The sequence below is a fragment of the Chroicocephalus ridibundus genome, chromosome 2 (genome assembly GCF_963924245.1).
Source record: "Chroicocephalus ridibundus chromosome 2, bChrRid1.1, whole genome shotgun sequence".
NCBI lineage: Eukaryota > Metazoa > Chordata > Aves > Charadriiformes > Laridae > Chroicocephalus > Chroicocephalus ridibundus.
In genome coordinates, this window is record NC_086285.1 from 19,025,656 (window position 1) to 19,044,365 (window position 18,710).

The 18,710-nt window shown below is 39.5% G+C and overlaps 1 protein-coding gene across 1 annotated transcript in view; it reads right to left on the minus strand.

Annotated features, from left to right (window-relative positions):
- Nucleotides 1–18,710, minus strand: part of MYO3A (myosin IIIA) — a 121,176-nt gene that overhangs the window by 25,636 nt on the left and 76,830 nt on the right. The window contains exons 20-26 of the mRNA XM_063324623.1: nucleotides 11,462–11,615; nucleotides 10,298–10,386; nucleotides 8,440–8,569; nucleotides 5,942–6,021; nucleotides 5,234–5,311; nucleotides 2,989–3,194; nucleotides 764–875 (exon numbers count right to left, since the gene is read on the minus strand). Of these exons, the coding sequence (XP_063180693.1) occupies nucleotides 764–875; nucleotides 2,989–3,194; nucleotides 5,234–5,311; nucleotides 5,942–6,021; nucleotides 8,440–8,569; nucleotides 10,298–10,386; nucleotides 11,462–11,615 (849 nt within the window). The remainder of the gene's footprint in view (nucleotides 1–763; nucleotides 876–2,988; nucleotides 3,195–5,233; nucleotides 5,312–5,941; nucleotides 6,022–8,439; nucleotides 8,570–10,297; nucleotides 10,387–11,461; nucleotides 11,616–18,710) is intronic.

The following is an 18,710-nucleotide window of genomic DNA, read 5'->3' on the forward strand; positions in this document are numbered from 1 at the left end:
TCTCCCATCTATCCAGGAAGTTGTCTCAGAAGAACAGTTGTTTCTTCTACACTGAGGTGATTTCAAATAGTTTAGGATCCATCTCTCTATATAATCATATCCTTCCTGGGCACTTTTGTTACATTAGTAAATAGAGAGACTTGGTGCAGTAGTTGTCTGATGCTTCTTTTCTCTGTCAGACCTCCTGAGGTCTGTCAGTTGGAGGGGGGGGATGGGTGGGTGTCCCTCTCTGGCACACTGGGAAGACCAGTAAGCTAGAACCAAAGCAAAAGTACGGGAACAGACATGTGTTTCTCATACTAAAGTCTTCGCCCCACTTCATATATATTGGATTATCCTGCTATCTCTTCCCTCAGTGCTCAGCAAAGTCTGCCTCAGAGGCCTCTGGCCAGAAAGCCAATACCTTTTCCTTTCCCTTTGTGAGTCTGATTTGCTCCAGGGAAGAGGTATAACTTCTTTTCCTTAAAAAAGCTTGGACTAAGCTCACTGGAATCCTTACTACCACATTTTTTGAAAGAAAATGCAAGCAGTGTTATTGTCACATACTGCTTTGCACTGTGGCCTCAATAAAGCTGATCAGAATTTTAACACTTTACAGGGTCAGGATTTCAGCCAGATATCAGGAACAGTACCCAGCAAAGGGTGTTTTTTTAAACGAACAGACACCAAGAGCTACCGTAACCAAATGGGTGAGAAAAAAATGGCTTGATAAGTTAACAACGACATACTGCAATAATGCAGATAGAGTATATTAAAAAATTACTTTAGTTTTTCCAAGAACCCAGTTGTCAAGGCGGGCTTTCTCCAAGATGGCAGCACAGGTTTCCGGGCTGACTGGAGGATCATCATTTGTTTTGTAACAGATGAGATAATACCTAAAGACAAATATATGATTCTTTATTTTGTTAATAGTGAGCAATAAATGCAAATACATTTAATCCATTGATATATATATAATAAAAGCAGATGCATGAAAGAAAACATAGCACTGAAAAAAACCAAAACAGCATATGAAAGAAATTGCTGTGATTTATATGCAGTACTGAGAAACTCAATCAAAAGTGGATGAGTGACATATTGCACACCCTGGAGCGTTGTTTAATTCTATATCAACACCAGAAGGCTTTTTAAAAGTGTGCAACCCAAATAAGAGTTGTGCACCAGTTCTTTGCTGCTCTGGCTCTCTGCATTCTGTGAAAGCGATTTCAGTGGCAAAATAAAAATATTGTTAAAGCTTTTCTGCATAAATTAGCTTATTTCATAACTAGAAATGTCATAAAAATTTCCTATCTTATCTCAAGTGCTAGACCATCTACCTTTGAGATAGTTAACATGATGTGAGATGCATCCTAGCCCTTGTTACCTCCTTGGATGGATTCAGCTTTGCAGATTCTTTTGTAACATATACATACTGTTATGACATATTATATGTAAGCAATTAATCTGGCAAACTCATTAGAACTAATTCTGACGGGGAAAAGAGGTCAGGATGCTCATGCATAAAAATTACCCGTAACATACTAGCTCCGCTGCTGTGTAGGAAAATCCTTGTGTGTTCCAGGACCTTCCAAAATGCTCCATAACAAAATGAACCATACCTATCTTGTTGGGCTTTTTTTAATTCAGGAAAATTACATGAATTATGTGTGCTTCCTGACAGTACATTCTCCTTTTTTCTTGTTATTCAGCCTTTATACACGAAGCTTGGGTTGTACCAGCTTTAAATAACAGTAACAATTTCCTTATGGAATAATAAAAAAAGAGACAATGTTGATTCCTGCATTATCACCAATTCCTACAGCTCCTTTATTTTTCTTTTTACTACACAATGAATTGGTTTATTTTTATTCTAACAAAATAATTTTGCCATTATCCTAGGTCTACCTTTAACTCTAAACTATTTAAAAAAAAAAGACAAGGAGATAGATACTTAATAAAAATCCCTTTTTGTTTGAGGGCCCCATCCTCAGTGCCAGAGATCTGCACAGCCTCGCTGCAATCAGGGGCCTGCTCTCTGGAGACCTACCCTGTCACGTTCACTGCTTTCCTCTCTTTTACCTGGGTAGTAAAATTTTTTATAAAAAGCAATGACCAAAAGCCACAGCACATCTTGGTGCAGTGCTAACTATCTTTTCCGATGCTGCACTATCCCAAAACAGTAATAATCCCAGGAGTATTCTTTCCAGAAACAGCGCTATAAAAACATCACTTTGTCCTTCCTCTCTCTCCTCGTGCACCTACAGCACTCTGCTGCTTGTTCTCTGTTTCTAGTGCATTATTACTTTTAAGTGCTTCTGTCTGAATGCGTGTTGCTTGCTTCTTCCCAGTTTTGATCTCCGCTCCATATATCTCAGTTCTGATTGAGGCAAATACTCAGGGTCTTTATTTGTAAGAGAGAAGTAGAGATTAAGTGCTCAGGATTAATTTTTTGGGGCAGAGGAAGAAGAGATAGTTAAAGGAATTATAAAACCATAGTGAGTTCATTACTCTTCTTCTTAACAAATGAGTAATACTTAGAAATTATATTTTAAACAAAATTATGAACTTCTCAGCCCTAGATTAGCAATAGCAAAGTATCCACCCTCCACAAGCAGATGCTGCACAGTGCTGAATGTCAGGAGCTAGAGAAACTGTGGTGCTCCTTGGATGCTATTGCTCCAAATTCTCAGCTTTAATTTGAAGGATTACATTTCTAAATTGCAAGTCTTTGAAGAAAACTTGCAGATTATAAGCAAGACAATTTTTAGCCAAATACGCAGGAAGCCTGAAACAATCACCCTGAGAGGCACCCTCTTCCCCTACCAATCCAAAATGGGTCACTCATTTTGAGCCTGAACTACTCCTTGTCATCCAGTCTGTAATCTTCTTTGTTACAGGAAATGTCTTTATATTTTTTCTTTAAAGACCGTACTAAAGACACTGTGGATGCTTAGCAAACACTGGACAGCAATGATAGGAGAGAAGAAGGCTTCTTCACATCAATGTTACCGTTTTATGAAGTTAGCGAACAGTATACGGTGTGAATAACCCTGTCTTCGAATTCTTGCTGTCTCCAGAATTCCTGTGTAACGCAGCTGAACCAACACTTTTTCTTTATCAAACTTGTTTGCCTGCCGGTCGTTGTTTGGCTTGATGCACCTGACAAAATGAGGCTGGCCGACGACCATTTTGGATAACAAATCCATCAGAGAATACTGCAAGAAAGTAACAAGATATCTGCCACTAGGATTTTTATAAAACTTGTATATAGGACCATGTCTAGCTGAAATGTTATTTCATATGATCAGAATCATGTCCAAACCCATTTACATTTCAGTAAGCTTGTACCTTAATCGAGTAAATGACCCAACAACCATTCTAGCTTTGATAAGATCTCCAAGTTACTAGCATGTACTGCTTGACAGAAACAGTGACTCCAAATGGATGTACCAAATTCCACCCAGAACATTCTCACAAATTGCCACGAAGTCTAACATATGATGGAAACTCTCCTTACACTTATTTGCTTCTCTTAAAGCCTTATTACGTATTTACAGCCCAGTTTTTCTTTTCTCACCTATTTGAAGATCCGTTTTCACCCAGACAGTAAAGATCCATCTATGGATGGGAAATGGAAGAGCAGCAAGCCAGTAAACATTGCCGTCGCTCATTAGACTGGAGGAAACTAAGGCTACCTTAGAAGAGGGGCTGCTTAAACTGTTCTGATCTAGCATGTCCTGTTCGTTGTATAGGCTGATGGTGATACTATAGCTGCCTTGCCAAGAGGAAACCTTTGAGGAGGGCAAAATTAGAAATAAACAAAATCACAATTCCAAAGCTGTACTTTTCCCACCTCACCAAGCTACCAGGCTAGCAGAGGGGATGCAGTTTGCAGCTCCCCGTGCCAACTGAGGTGATTCTGGCTGTAAACAACCTTGACTGGTGTTTTGTAAAACTGCTTCATGGGAGGATCTTATTAAAACACAAATGAAGGGGCTCATTCCTCAAGATTCAACCTGACTCAACAAAACGAAGCAGCCAGGAGGTAATGCAGTTCAGCAGTAGGTTGGATACATGAAACTAGTGTAGGATGTCAAAAGCCATATGTTTTCTATTAAAATGTGCAATTCCATTCTGGACAGACGCTGCACCATGCAGCAAAGTGCTTAATTAGATTCATCACTAGTCTGCCAATTGAACACAAACAAGTAGGACACGCTAATGGCTAATTTTTTTTTCCACTCAGTCTGAGGTGGCAGATGCTTTTCTCAATCACCCATAGGTTTCTGCGTATGAGTAAACCAGTAGGGCTGAAGCTGAATCTTCATTTAAGAGCGTTAGCTAGCACGATCTAAGCGAGGATTTCAACTACAGAAAATAATAACAGAAAAGTGTAAATATAATTAACTCATTTGCAGCCTCTGATGCTAGATGTGTTCGTAATGCACTGAATCACAGATATTAGTTTGCATGAGATTCAATAATTTTTTCCATCTAGAACTTTAAAACACTATGCAGCTTTGGACCACCATGATACCTTAGTCTGAAATTATCCTTCGCAGCCGACGGCAATTGTATCTACTAAACAGAGATCTTGCTCTTTACTGTTCTCTGTCATAGATGTAAATGAACTGTTATGGGCCACAAACATCACCTCATCCATCTTTATGTTTTTGCTGGGAGAGATGACTAAGTAAGAGTTGGAAATTAGAGCTGGGCCCAAGCGAACCACTTGTGCACTACTTTGGAGGAAAGAATGGTCTTCACAGCTATTTTCTGTTGCAGCACCAGCAGCACAGGCAGTGCTTGGGAAGATCAAGAGCACTGCTGAAGGAGCCACAAGGATGGACTCAGGACAGCCTCTGAGGCAGTGACCATTAAAGTCTTTCTCTGGAGCTCCTGCTTCAAATTGACTTTGCCCTCTTGCTTCATAAACTCTTAAAGAAAGGCTATACCACTAATGTCCAATCTCCCTTTATCTCCCTTGGTGGGAAAACAAGCAAGTGAAGGATTAATATCAATCATCATACATTATCATGACAGAAACATGGCTGTGTGATCAAGTACGATTAAAGATGAAACATCACAATCTCCACTAGATATTTGTTCTGCACAGACTGCTGCACCATATATGCAGTTCACAAACTCCAAATGGATCACTGTTGACTCTAAGTCAACAGGTGCATATCAAAAGGTGAAAGAATAAACATTAATTCTACTCTAGAAAAAAATATTAAAAGATCTGTTATCTTACTCTAAAATAAGAAGCAACTGTCTGTGTTTTCATGCTGGTTGTCTCTCTTGGATGATGTCCAGTATCTCCTGCTTCATTCTATAAGATGAAGAAAGAAAATGACACTTTTTATCTCTGTTGAGCCTGTCATGCCCTTTCCAATGCCACAACAAAGCACCCCTCAGAGAACATTGTTAATTTTAAAAAAAATATTCTAAACAGAAAAAGTTACAGCATGATCACTAGCACAAATCAGTTACACCAGTACGTTACATTACTTTGCTACACAATACACAAACATTCACAAACAGAGGACACAATTTGATAACGGAGCATCTAAATAACTGCCACAAATAACCTAACAATGTCTGAGGTCCTGTCTATTATTTCATTATCACTGTTATTTTGGTAGTTCTCTAAGGAACTTGACTATACTCCACAGCAATATTTTAATTTTTCTTTTTGCTATGATACAGCTAGGAAACAATATTTTTTTCCCCTGAAATTGTTACAAAACTATAGCCAGAAAGAAGGGAAATGTTAGGTTTTTACCTCACGGAAGGAATATGAATTGCACAACACAAAGATATCCAGCTAAACAGAAAAGAAAATAGGAGAGGGAGAAAAACCAAGGAAGGGGTTACTTGCTTACTTTTAGTACCAATAACAGTATTGCCTTTCTAGTTTAAATTAGGGTTCAATGCAGAATCACAAAATCAGTGTTCTTACCTTTGTATGACTGATTGATTTCTGGGGTGTCCACATTTGGTAACTGATTGTAGTTTTGCTTTTAGTGTGTGCCAGGTTACCTGCGGGAAGATAAAAGAAAGCAACCTACCAAAATGCTTACATCTCATCTAAACTAAAAACTGTGCTGAACCACCTTATTCATGCCCCCAGGGTAACCATATGATTATAAAGGTCGTTGACTTTTTCGGAGTATGTCCTCATTTCCCCTTTCACCCTCGGGATGGAACAAGCTCTGAAGAAGTTGCACGAAGATGGAACATGGGCTGAATTTTCCTCCTTCAGCACTTATGTCACCTACTAGAGCAAAAAAATAAACAAACAGACTGCTGCAGAAGATAAGAAAGATACATCTTAGAGCCTCCATGTGTTTTTACCCTAAGGATGATACTGTACTATTCTAGTTCTAAGGCTATATATATATTAGTTAAAAAGAAAAGCGCTAGCACCCTTCTCTGGCCCTGAGGGCAAGTGACATGGCATGACTCAAGTCTATACAGCTAAACTCTATACTTCACTACTCTTTTAACCTCCTGGTAAAAATAAAGTTGTATCTTTCCGCAGAGCCTGCTGGAAACCATTGCTGGCCTGTGCTTTCTTGAAGTGTGCCTGGGTATTTTTGGGAGACTGCGAGCTGGCATGGTCCAAAACCGCCCCAGGGAGGCATGATAACAATTAATCAGAATGGGCAATCCTGTGGGAGTGTTTCAGCTACAGCTCACTGGCCCTGTTTGGTTTATTAGCATAGACTTAGTCTTAAACATCTAACCCTGGAATTCTTTATTATGATGACTTGAAGGACTAGGTGCATTGGAGTGGTTTACACAGACAGTGGTCTTCTAAAGGAATAATGAAAATTCTGCTGAGTTTTCCGTCTTGTCACTCTATGTTGATAGACCTCAACCATTGCTGCACGCTGCCACTGCTTCTGCTAATAACATAACGCCTCTGGAATCTCACTCTCCACTGGGAGAGCCTGTAATCTCTCTGTGCTTGGCTACTATCAGTAAGAGGTGGATAAACAGCGGCAACTATACAGCATGACAAGCTAATGCGTCATGTATTATGTGATGATATCAAGTGCTAAACCTTTCTCGGGCTTAGCTGAATATCACAGGGTGGGAAGGACAGAGGATTCTTCACACCTAACTTTAGCTATCTGAAAGTGAGGTATCTATAGGATCACTGCTGTATTCAGTGGAGAGAGGCAACTTCAGAGCAGATTTATCCCATCCTAAGAGAAACACCTGAGACAGGCAAGATGGGTTGGACTCTGGGTAAACCTCTATATTTCCATTGATTCTAGATGAATAACTTAGATCAGAAATCTAACTTTTAGTTGGCTATAGCTGGATGGTTTGGGTCAGTTTCAAAAGGCTACACACAGTGTTTCATAATATTTAACAAGAAGATTAAAACAACCTTTAGAGTTATCTTGCAAAACATTACATAACACTTGGGATCAGTTCTTGGGACCATTTGGGCCATGACTTCGGCTCTACAAAAATTATAGCTTAGTATCTTAGCAGATATTAACAAGTCAAAATGTTCAGGCAAGGACATTGAGCTCAGTGTTTTCCCAGAAACTGACTTAAAATAGACCTTCAAAACCAAATTTTGCATTCCACCAGCAAAGCTCCCTTTGCGAAGAATAGGAGCCTTGCCAAAACCTCAGTTTCTGTAAGCTACGATAACATTTTAGAGTAATTTCCATTAGGCTCTTCCAATTTAACTTTTCTGTTCTACTACAAGTATGTCTCCCACGTAGTTGTAGAAGAAAGCAATGTTGTAACGTACTTACTGTGTGGCATCACTGCCATCACACAGGGAGTCATAAAACACAATAGCAAACTGGTTGTAAGAAGACTTACCCATCATCCTAAAATGGCAGGTAGGACACTATGCAAGGATCTGCTTCAACTAAGGTGCAACTTAGGAGTAATTTCTGTAGAGCCAGTCATATTCCTCCACCCCAACTTAAAAACTCCCCAAGGAAGGGCTCACTACCAGTTCCCATCAGTTCCCTACTGTAAAGGACTAAAAGACAGTGAAATAGAGGAGTGTCCCCTGACTCTTTGCAGCAGATGTTAGGAGCCCCAACCTTGGTTCTCTACTACTTTAGAGAAAAAATGCACTGAGACAAAACAGGCAATTATATATGCCCTGTCCAAAAAAGGCCAGTGACTTACCTGATCCTTTCTGTTCAGTCCTCAACTCAAGGGATGTACTCCACGCCCTGTCTTGCTCCCCTACCCTGAAGAGAGGACCCTGAAAGAAGCCTCTACCACTTGCTTGGCACTTGACCAGACCAATCCCTCCCCTGCAGCTTGAGATGGCTGGGGCTCCATTCTGTATAGATTCTAGGGTTGGAAAGTTAAGCCACAAAGTGTATAATGTCATCAACAAATGGTCATATGAAACCTAGCAGTGGTCATCACGAAGGCTAGAGAAGAGTAAGAAGGTTACCACAATAGCAATACCTGTTTTTGTAAGAGGATGGGTTACCAACTGTCGCGTCAGATTGTTTTCAGATGATCGCAGGAGCAGCACAATATCAGCTGGCAAAGTGTCTCTATTTTTGGCTAGGAATCCACTTGCATTATATAGAACCTGTTTAAAAAGTGCATTTATGCATCTTCTGGGATTTTGAAAAGTAATTATATATTTAAGCAGTCTGGCATGTAGCTTTTAATATATGAAGACACACAAACAGTTTTTCAGCCGTCAGGCTCGCTCTTGCTTACAGTCTTTCTTTTCATCACTGAAAGTTCTAACTTTTCAATACCGAGAACCATTATGATGCAGATCACTAAAAGCAAATCCATCATTCCAAAGTAGCTTGAGACGTTTATTTCCTCTAATGCAGATATGTTAATATTAGTTTTAGCCAGTGTGGATTTATCACTAGGACAAGTGTATTGTAGTCCTCCTTTACATCAGTACATGTGTAAATGCACAATTAACAATTCACTTGATTTCAACCATAGCACACAGGATTACCCTTATGATTGTACAATCTTTTTGTCCCAGGACTTACCACTCTTCCTAGAGATCTCTGTATTAATTGTAGAGAAGTTTGCAAAATCACAAACTGCATACTGGCAATTGAAATCTCTCTAAAAATTCCAGGAATGGTGTACCTAACTCAAAATGTACCTCCAGGGCTCTATCTCAATGATGCTGTAAAAGACCCACAAGAAAACCTGGCCTGTAAAGAAGGGTAGAAGATACTAGCATTTTTAATTCATAAAAAATCCTCACAAAACAACTCAGTAACAGTCTTAAATTACAAAAAAAGGCTTGTAAAGGAGAAGGAAATAAATTGTTCTCCAGTTCCACAGTAAACATGACTAGGAATAATGAACTTGCAGCACAGCAACAAAGATGTAAGTTAGACAGTAGGAGAAACTTCCTAATGAAAAAGCTTGTTGAATACTGGAAAGGGCTGATGGGGCACCGGTGGAATCCCCATCTTCAGTGGCTGGTACCAGGACTGGTACAGGGAGAGCTGGCTCTCTGTTCCTCAGCAGTGAGATATGCTATGTTTGTGAAGTGTAGGTCAGCTGGAGATGAGGTTCAGAGTTACTGCAGGCCTTTTGTATCTGGCTGTCTTACACAAGGGGCAAGTTATCTTTCATCAGCTGATGGGCAGTACACTCCCTCATTACAGGCCAGCTGCTCCAGCACTGCACAGACCTAACATAGCTCCCGAAATGAGACAGCAATGCCCACTCCATACCCAAGAGCCCAAAAGGAGGTGGGAGCTCCAGTTTTCACAAGGCAAGGTTCAGGTGACCAGTGGCATCTTGCCGCAGTGTGTCAGCTACTGCTCCTGAGTTTGAAAGGCAAGTGCAGCAAGTCACCTTGTACAGGAGGGCAAGATGCTGCGCACCAAATGAAGCAGAAAGCAGGGCCTGCACTGTCTATCTGACTGATGACAAAGTACAGAACTAGGAAGTAGGGCTGAGGGGGCGTAGGAGGTAGTAGTCAGAATGGAGCTGGATCCTGATTTGAAGCAGTGGGAACAAGCATGGCACGGGGCTTTAAGGAACTAAGGGGAAGAGCACTGAGTTGCATTACATAATGGTTATTTTTTGTTTCTTCTATAATACAATCAGTTCATTTACCTGGTGACATTTAAGAAAAATACACTCCTGGTATTGCTTTTTTGATGAGGGAAAATAACTTTTCAATTTACTTTTGACGTGTAAGGCACTGCCAACATTTCCATGTCAGGCCTGAATAGATGAAGGTTGAGAACCAACTCAGCTGACCTCTTCTATTTCCTTCTAGCCCTACCATTCCACAATCCCCAACTAATAACATTATGTCTCTTACCTTTCCTGCATAATGATAAATCCCAAAGGTTAGATCTACTCTTTTGGGTCTCCAAAAATATTTTGACTTCAAATTATCTTCAAATTTTTCTGAAAGGAAACACATAGCTTATCTTACTGGAGTTACTGTAAAATAATTGTCTGTAAAATAATTCTGAAGCTGGATCCCTTTAAGGATGCTGCCTGAGTTCTCAGAAAACAGAGGCATAAAACACTCTGATATTTTTAAGGACGAAGACACCATAATGGTCTTTCAACAAAAGGCACTGGATAGAGAATATGGGAGCTCTTGGTTCAGTTACTTACTTTGTACCAATTTTTTTCTGTGTGACCTAAGAAAATTGCTTGCCTTTCTAAGCTTTTGATCTTTGTATTTGAAACAATGTAGTAATCCTTCCTAAGGATTCCTTGGGGCATTGTGAGGAAACATTTACCAATTGATTAAGGGCCTCTGTACTGGAGACTATAAAGTATGAGGATAGAAAGACAACAACCTCATATAATTGTTTTAGCGTGGCATCGTTACTGGATGTTATTAGGTTTTGTGATTGGATGTTGGTTAAAACTCTCATCTGACACTTTGCACATTCAAAAATGAGTAAAACAAGGATTTATCTGCACAGAAACCCCACTGAAATAACCAAATTGACTGTAAGTGCAACTACTCAGAAGCACTGAAATATTCAGGATCTGAATTGCAACATATTTAGGTGGTTTAATTCTAATTTCTGAACACAAAAAAACAGGAAGCATAATTTGCTGAAAGGCACTGAGGCAGGTTTGCAGCCGTTACCCTTAAAAAGTACCAAAATTCTTGTTCTGATATGGCTCATGAAAAATATCAGAGCTGAAAATGACTCAACTTTGGAAACAGTGTTCTTGGCATATGAATCTAGAGTTTTAACTCAGTTCGATCTTTATCTTTCAAGCCCTGCAGCTAAAATTCCTCAAGGCAGGAGAATTCAGAACCTGGATCGTCAGCTTAGGTTCATTTGTACTCTTGATGTTGGTCTATCAGCTTCAAAGACACATCCATCCCTGAATGCATGCCTCCTTCAAACATACTGTGACACTGAAATGCGGGCTCACTAAGAACATTACTAGCATATAGCCTAAACTGGACAAGCCAAACATAAATCCTGCAAAAAATAAACCATTTACTGACCTACAAGTGTCTGATCCGTTGCTTGTGGGAATCGACTTTCCTCATCCAGCAGGGACAATAAACCCATTGGTTTCTGCAGGAACATATCTAAGAGGGGCCTGTTGTCCTCGTATTCTATAACTCTTGCATCAACACCTTCATAGAGGTATTCATTCTGTAACAAGCAACAGAAGGCATGTTTTGACTATGTATACAGAACCACATCAGAAAATAATTCACAAACTGTCAATTGTAGCAAATTAAAATGGCACTGAAAAAGTATGCCCCAGGGCTAAAGACATCAAGGTTTTGCAGGAACAAATGTCATCTGGGATGTATCACACTGTTAGGCTGTAGATTTTAATTTGCCTTTGGATATGTAAGTGCTTGCTATGGCACATTTGGTAAAGTAAGATACTTTCAGGAATATGCAAGAATGAAAGAAATAGAGTTGAAGAAGTGTTTGCAGAAGTATAGTGTTTGCAGATGGAGACCTCAGTGTCTATTTACTTCCCTGCTCTGCAGTGTAAAAAATATTTCTTAATCATTTAGAGCTACATTTACTTTCCCAATTTGTTGCTCAGATCTATGTGATGTACAGTGGCCAAGATTTACAAAAGTGACTACAGATTACAGAGGCTTCACTTGTTTGATTCCCCCTCCAGAAACACCTGGAAAAGTTCTTACGTGGAGAATAACGGTGCACATACTTTCTGATAATTAAAGAATGGTGTACATACTTTCTAAGAATTAAACAAATTACTCAGTTTGGCCTCTGCAACATTTTCACTCCTTTTAAGGAACTAGGGAAAGATACTCAGCAAGATTAAAACACTGGTGTATTGGTTTTTTTTTTCTCCTGGAGACTGCAAATACCTTTGGATTCCTAACAGACTGAGAAAAACATGGTAACAAATGCTGTGTCCGCAGCATGTTGCGATGGTTTTATCTTGAAAATAATTTAAAATATAGCTGAAGAATACAAGAATGACTTTCTTCAATCCTTCAGCAAGGCAGAGGAGAGCCATAGCTCTACTAAGAGAATGATGCTCTAGGGACTGCCACCCCTCCGTTATTTTTGCCTGCACTATGTAACGCAATGGGAGTTATCCACTGCGCATTGCTCCCGTATACAGCAGGGCTGCTTTCAGTCCTGTGCAGGCTGTACTATGATCTACTTTAAAAATCATCCCTCTTCCAAAGGATAGGACTTTATAAAAGCGTTGTATTAATATATGGTGTTAACATCACAGTTGTGCTATCCTGAATTCATTGTGAGAAGTGTGTCATAAAAATGAATAATGGCTAATATTAATGAGTTCAAAGACCTCTAACCCTGAAAGACCTCTCCTTATGTGTCATTCCCTTGAGTCTGAATGATAGTCATGGTTGAGTGAAGAAGACGATACACTGAGTGTTTCAAAAAGGAGTTAACTGCCATATACAACAGAAAAGCACATATTATTAGACTTCATACCTCTTTGTCTCTAAGGCAGAGAGAAACAACAAAATTAATAGAATCAGTAACACTGTCCTGGAAATAGAGGCACAAATAAATAAATCTGCTGATCCATTTGGAAGAGAACACAGAACATATACCTAAACCCTTCCAGTATCCAGATTGATCTAATTTCCCAGGACACTCTTCACTCTAAGGATAGGTTATGGCTCAGTTGATATGCCTGTACAACAGTGTAAGCAGTAAGAATCTCTCCTACAGCCCCATGAAGGCTCCTCATCTCAGACACACACAACATTAACTTCATTCACATCTCCCCTGGAGCAGTGGACAGGTGGAGTTTTGCTTTTTATTTTAATCAATGACCTGAGTAGCAGGACAAGACAGGAGAGTAATAAATGTATCGCTAATATAGGCAAGAAGTTAATTATATACCTGTAGGAGCTAGAGGCAGGAAGGGAATGAGTCCGTGTTATCTCCCAAAGATAACGCAGGAGTAGGAGCAGCTTAACCAAGGGCTATGGCTGTACCGACACACAGATGTTATGTTCATGAAGCCAGCTGTTACTGTTTAGGATTATCAAGAGTACACTTATCAAGGAGGAAAAGGGAAGAGATTGCTCAGGATGAATCTATCAGAGAAGAGTGTTTCTGTGACACTCAAACAAGCTCTCACAGACAACCTATCTAATGATTAACTTTTTCCAACTTCAAATGCTTGTGACAGAGGCTGATTTAGAGAGCTGATAAAAGAGTTCTCCTCAAAACTGAAAGGAGATCTGTAGTAGCTGTACTACTGTAACAGCAACACCTGCTTCCCTCCCTGCCCAGCCAGTGCGCAGGGCCAGCAGTGAATGTGACCATTTCGTCTTTGTGTCTGCACCTCAACAACTGAATGAGTGTCAGCACTGGGGGTTTCGGTGATGCTGCTGTCTGCCCAGCAGGATATGGAAGGAGTTCACTCCATCACTTCCCATGGGCTCCTGGAGGATGGCTGATAACCAAGTCTTCCAGGCATCAGTGTGACAGATTTCTCAGAAATAAGATACCATATTACATTTTCTTATGCAATGCTGGTCTTAAACCATATTATTAGGATACAAGCAGCAAGGATAAAAGCCTTAACGATGCACATCATAAAACTGCAGTGAAATAGATCTTATTAGAATTAATAAATTGAATCAGCTATAGGATTCTGTAATCCCCCACAATGTTTTATGACAAGAAAGCTCCTAAAAATAGCAGCTGCTCATTGAAATTCTAAAGCATAATGCACTAGAAAGTATTCCTATGGATGAGATGTCAAAAGGAATGACTGAGTTACATGGATGCTTGGGCTCCTATCTCATCTCGGTATTGCATGGTATTTTTTCCATGATCAAAACTAGATAATATTAGCTTGTGCAACCTGGTTTCACTTAATAACAAAAGAATTATTTAATGCATTAGGAAATGGTTTTCATGTTTAATAAAAAAAGGTAATGGCATTTTGCTGAGAAATGGTATGATGACGCTTTGGTTTAAATGGGAACACAGGTGACATTCAGAATGAACCTTTTCCAGCTTAAAGCGGAAGATTAAACTGGCATATGAATGTAAAATAAACATTGCATATATTTAATGCAAAAAGCAGCATCCTTGCAACTGGCAGTAAATTTGCCACTTTCCAAAATATTTTAGGTATTTGACATTACACATTTTGCTTTTTATGGAAGAATCACAAATGAGGAAGAAATGGGAAGGTTGTCTTGCTGTCCAACGTTACCTGCAGAGATTGAATTTACATCAGTACCTTATATGTAAGAGAAAACTTGAAGGACAGGACTGATGGTGCAAAAGTTGTGCTTTGCTTAATATTAACCTAACAAAAGCTTGTGCCAGCATTCATTCGGCTTAACTATAGACCCATAAAAGAAGTGACTAAGTTGAGAGTCCACATTTCCACCCAGTGGAGACAGAAATGTATCTATTTGTCTCCACTGACTATTGGGAATCTAAACTAGCTCTAGCTATACTCCCCACTTCATCCTTTCTGCTAAATTAGGGAAAGAAGATGACATTCCGGCCTAAAAGCCTTTATTCTTAAATACAAATATTAAGTCAACAATAAAGAATAAATTCCCTTAATTTTGACTTGAGTTCTCCACTTTGGCACCCAGCACTCTGCTCTAACAGACACCCGGTGTCTCGGGTGGCAATAGTACCACTCTTCCTTCCTACTATTCCTGTCACTTCTGAGGCCATATTTTTATAGGCCACACTTCCAAGGAAAACAAAACTGAACACTTTTCAGATTCAGATACAGAAAAGAAATCAATGACATAGCTAAAAACATGTCACCTGCAACACTGAAAGTACAATTTAGCATAATGAGTTCATTTGCTATTTGGCTTCATTGCCAATCAACTGATTTAGGCCTTGACTTCCCACTAGATATGTCAAATTTCATCTAATTGCACATGCTATGGAATTGAACTGGGCAAAACAGGGAATCATAGAATGTGTTGGGTTGGAAGGGACCTTCCAAGGTCATCTAGTCCAACCCCCCTGCAGTAAGCAGGGACATCTTCAACTAGATCAGGTTGCTCAGAGCCTCATCAAGCCTGGCCTTGAATGTCTCCAGGGATGGGGCCTCCACCACCTCTCTGGGCAACCTGTTCCAGTGTCTCACCACCCTCAGTGTAAAGAACCTCTTCCTAATGTCCAATCTAAACCTACTCCGCTCTAGTTTAAAACCATTACCCCTATGAAGAAATAATGTATCTGTGAGTTTTACTTCTCTTGGGGGAATTATGAAATTAATTAAATTCCCCAGTCTTCTTTGGTTAGATCTACCGGGTGCAATGCAGCGTCGTGTCAGAGATTTCTGAGATCGCACAGAGCAACCTGACGTCTCTGTCTGGTGCTGCACAGGGCTGAGGAGAGATACCAGCCTGAGTCCCCAGCTACAGGATTGCTCCATCAGCGTGAGAGTCAGCGTGGGCTAATGAAAAGTCAATGCAAAGGTCTCAGCAACTGTTGGCATGAGCCTTCTAAACATAACTCCTGTCTTTTAGTATTAAAGACACAAATCCTTACATGTGTGCGGTCAGGCAGACTCACCAGTGAGGGGCAGGGGTCATCCCATTGTTTGGCTTTTACAGAAGTGATACTTTGTATCATTAACAAGAACAATGATCTGCTGACCTTTTAATTTCAGTCACGTGATTTTGAAAATATTTCCTTTTTTTCCATGTGTAGGAAATGTAGGAATTATATTTTATATTTTCCTGCAAATAGCTCTCTCTTATGTGTCTGCAGGGAGGGCCTGTATTTACAATTAAAGTACCTTACTGGTGCTAACACAAGACAGTCCTTACAGTGAACAGAAAAGTTTCTGAAGCCACCTGCTTTCTCGAAGGCTGTTCTTGTGAGGTAAAACTGGAACCACCACATTATAGATACGTGAAAAGTGATGTCTAATAATGATTATGAATCATACTGCAAATCATCCTATGCCATTGGGTTGTAATGCAGAATAATACATTTGTCATTTTCTGGTTCTGAAATGGGGGGGATTTACACCCACACGTGCACAAACTTCATCTATATAGCTTGTTCTGCACTGCTGTTGTAATATCTTCGGAGACTACTAGAAGATAACATAATGAAGCTTCATATAATCTGATGTAGTGGTGTCACGTAAATTAAAGTAGACATCTTACTTCATCAATATTGCAGGCAGGATGTGAACACTCAATAACAGGAATATTATCACTGGTATAAATGAAATATTAATGGAAAAGTGCATATAAGCACCAGAAGAAAGAGTCTTAGAATAACGGTCTGTGATTTGAATGAAGAACATTTGTTCACAGCAATAAAATTGAGGAAAGTGTTCCTTACATCAAGACCAGGCGGCCTTCACTCGCATAAAAACACAGCACAGACAGAGAGCGAGTGGAACACCCTCTAAATCTGACAACAGGAGGATGACTGCAAGGTTACAGCACATCACTTATGCCTTTCCTTTTCCCACCAAGGAAACATCCTGTAGGCATAATGATGTATACATTCCAAACAAGCAAAAACAGATACTGACCTTGCCTAAGATTACAGAGATTGAAATAAGTAAGGTTCCGAGGCAAAGAACCGCGCTGTAACAACTGCAGATTCTGTTCAAAAAATAGTTCAGCAAGAAGAACCCAAGCGACATGATGACACCTTGCTACTTCGTGTTCCTTATTCTCTGTGTTGCTCACAAATGATCCTGGCCAGACCACTTGAACACACACATCTTGATGCTTTCTACATGCGTGTGAGTTAATGAAATCTATGAGAGAATGAGCAGGAGTGGATAAAATCAACATACTTGGAGATTCACCTTCCCCTTCCATAACGTCTGTAATTGTCATACTAATTTCCTACAAGGAGAACTGAGTAAACCGTATGTTGTCAAAATCAGAGGTTCATTTTTTTCCCTCATCTCCTCAGTAGCAAAATAACCACCCTGATCTCTCTGCAGCGGGGCGCGTGCAGGAGAACAAGTTGTTCCTGCTAGATGGTGACACCACAAACCTCGGCGTTAATATAGGTCTGGCCAAAATGTTCTGGATTAGTATTAGGATTAGGAAACAAGCAAAGGCAGATTACACTGAACAGGACTCAAGTCTAATTAAAAAAGAGAAGGAATATTAAGACAATATTTGGGTGTACAGGGACAGAGTTAGGAAAGCCAAGGAAGGTCCATCAGCAGCAAAAAGGCAACTAGGGAAAATGTGGGCCTGCTGCTAAACAGACATGGACAACATGGAAAAGGCTGGGATACTTGATGCCTTCTTTGCCTTGGACTTGGCTGATAATCGCAGGTCCCTGAGATGACAGGGAAAGGCTGGAGCAAGGAAGACTTACCCTTGGTGGGGGAAGATCAAGTTAGGGAACATTTGAGCAAAGTGGCCGAATGCAAGTCCGTGGGACCTGGTCAGTGACTGGATTTGACATGAATAAATAACGGTGCTGCAGTCTGTGCTATTTCCATCTTCCAGCTGTTAGAAAGAGCAGTAGCCAAGTGCTCTTTTTTGTGTGAGAATTTATGCACTTTGGAAAGAAGACGCCTAAGTAATTACAGTAGTTCAGGCTAATTTCTCTCTCTCTTTTAGATGGTATTAAAGACAAGGAAATATTGGTGGCTGAAAATCTCATAAATCTATAAATCTATAAGAACAACTACAAGGTCTAAGACTGCAAGAAAGCATTTCCTGGAATAACTGGAAACAGGATAAAACATTGACCCATATAAAAATAAGTCCCTTTTACACATGGATATATACACCTGTAGACTGACACGTACACACCTGCATACATAGACACATTCCAAACTTGTATATGTCTCATCCTTAAAACAAGCAGTGATTAAAACTGACAAAATACTCTTTTTCTACTAATAATTAAAATTACTATGCAGAAGGATTTTCATTTATGTACCATAAACCCCAATAATTTAAATAAAACAGAGAAATTATTATTTCACCTAAAATTTGAATGACTATTCTGCTCATGCAGAATTCTGGAATATTTCTATTTTCAGCAACACTAATATTTTTTTTCCCAAATAACAATATTAAATAATGATTTAAAGATGGTTAATTTAATTCTCAGGGAATTATTTACAAAGTTGAGATGATCTTTTTTGAGGTTTTTCACTCTCCACTTCAATTTCATAAACTTTTACAATTACAATTTTATTACTTTTCTCTGTTTTACATCAAATTTTTTAGATTAAATCCATCATTAATTAGCTTAGTTGATCTGGTTCCTGAATAAGAACAAAAT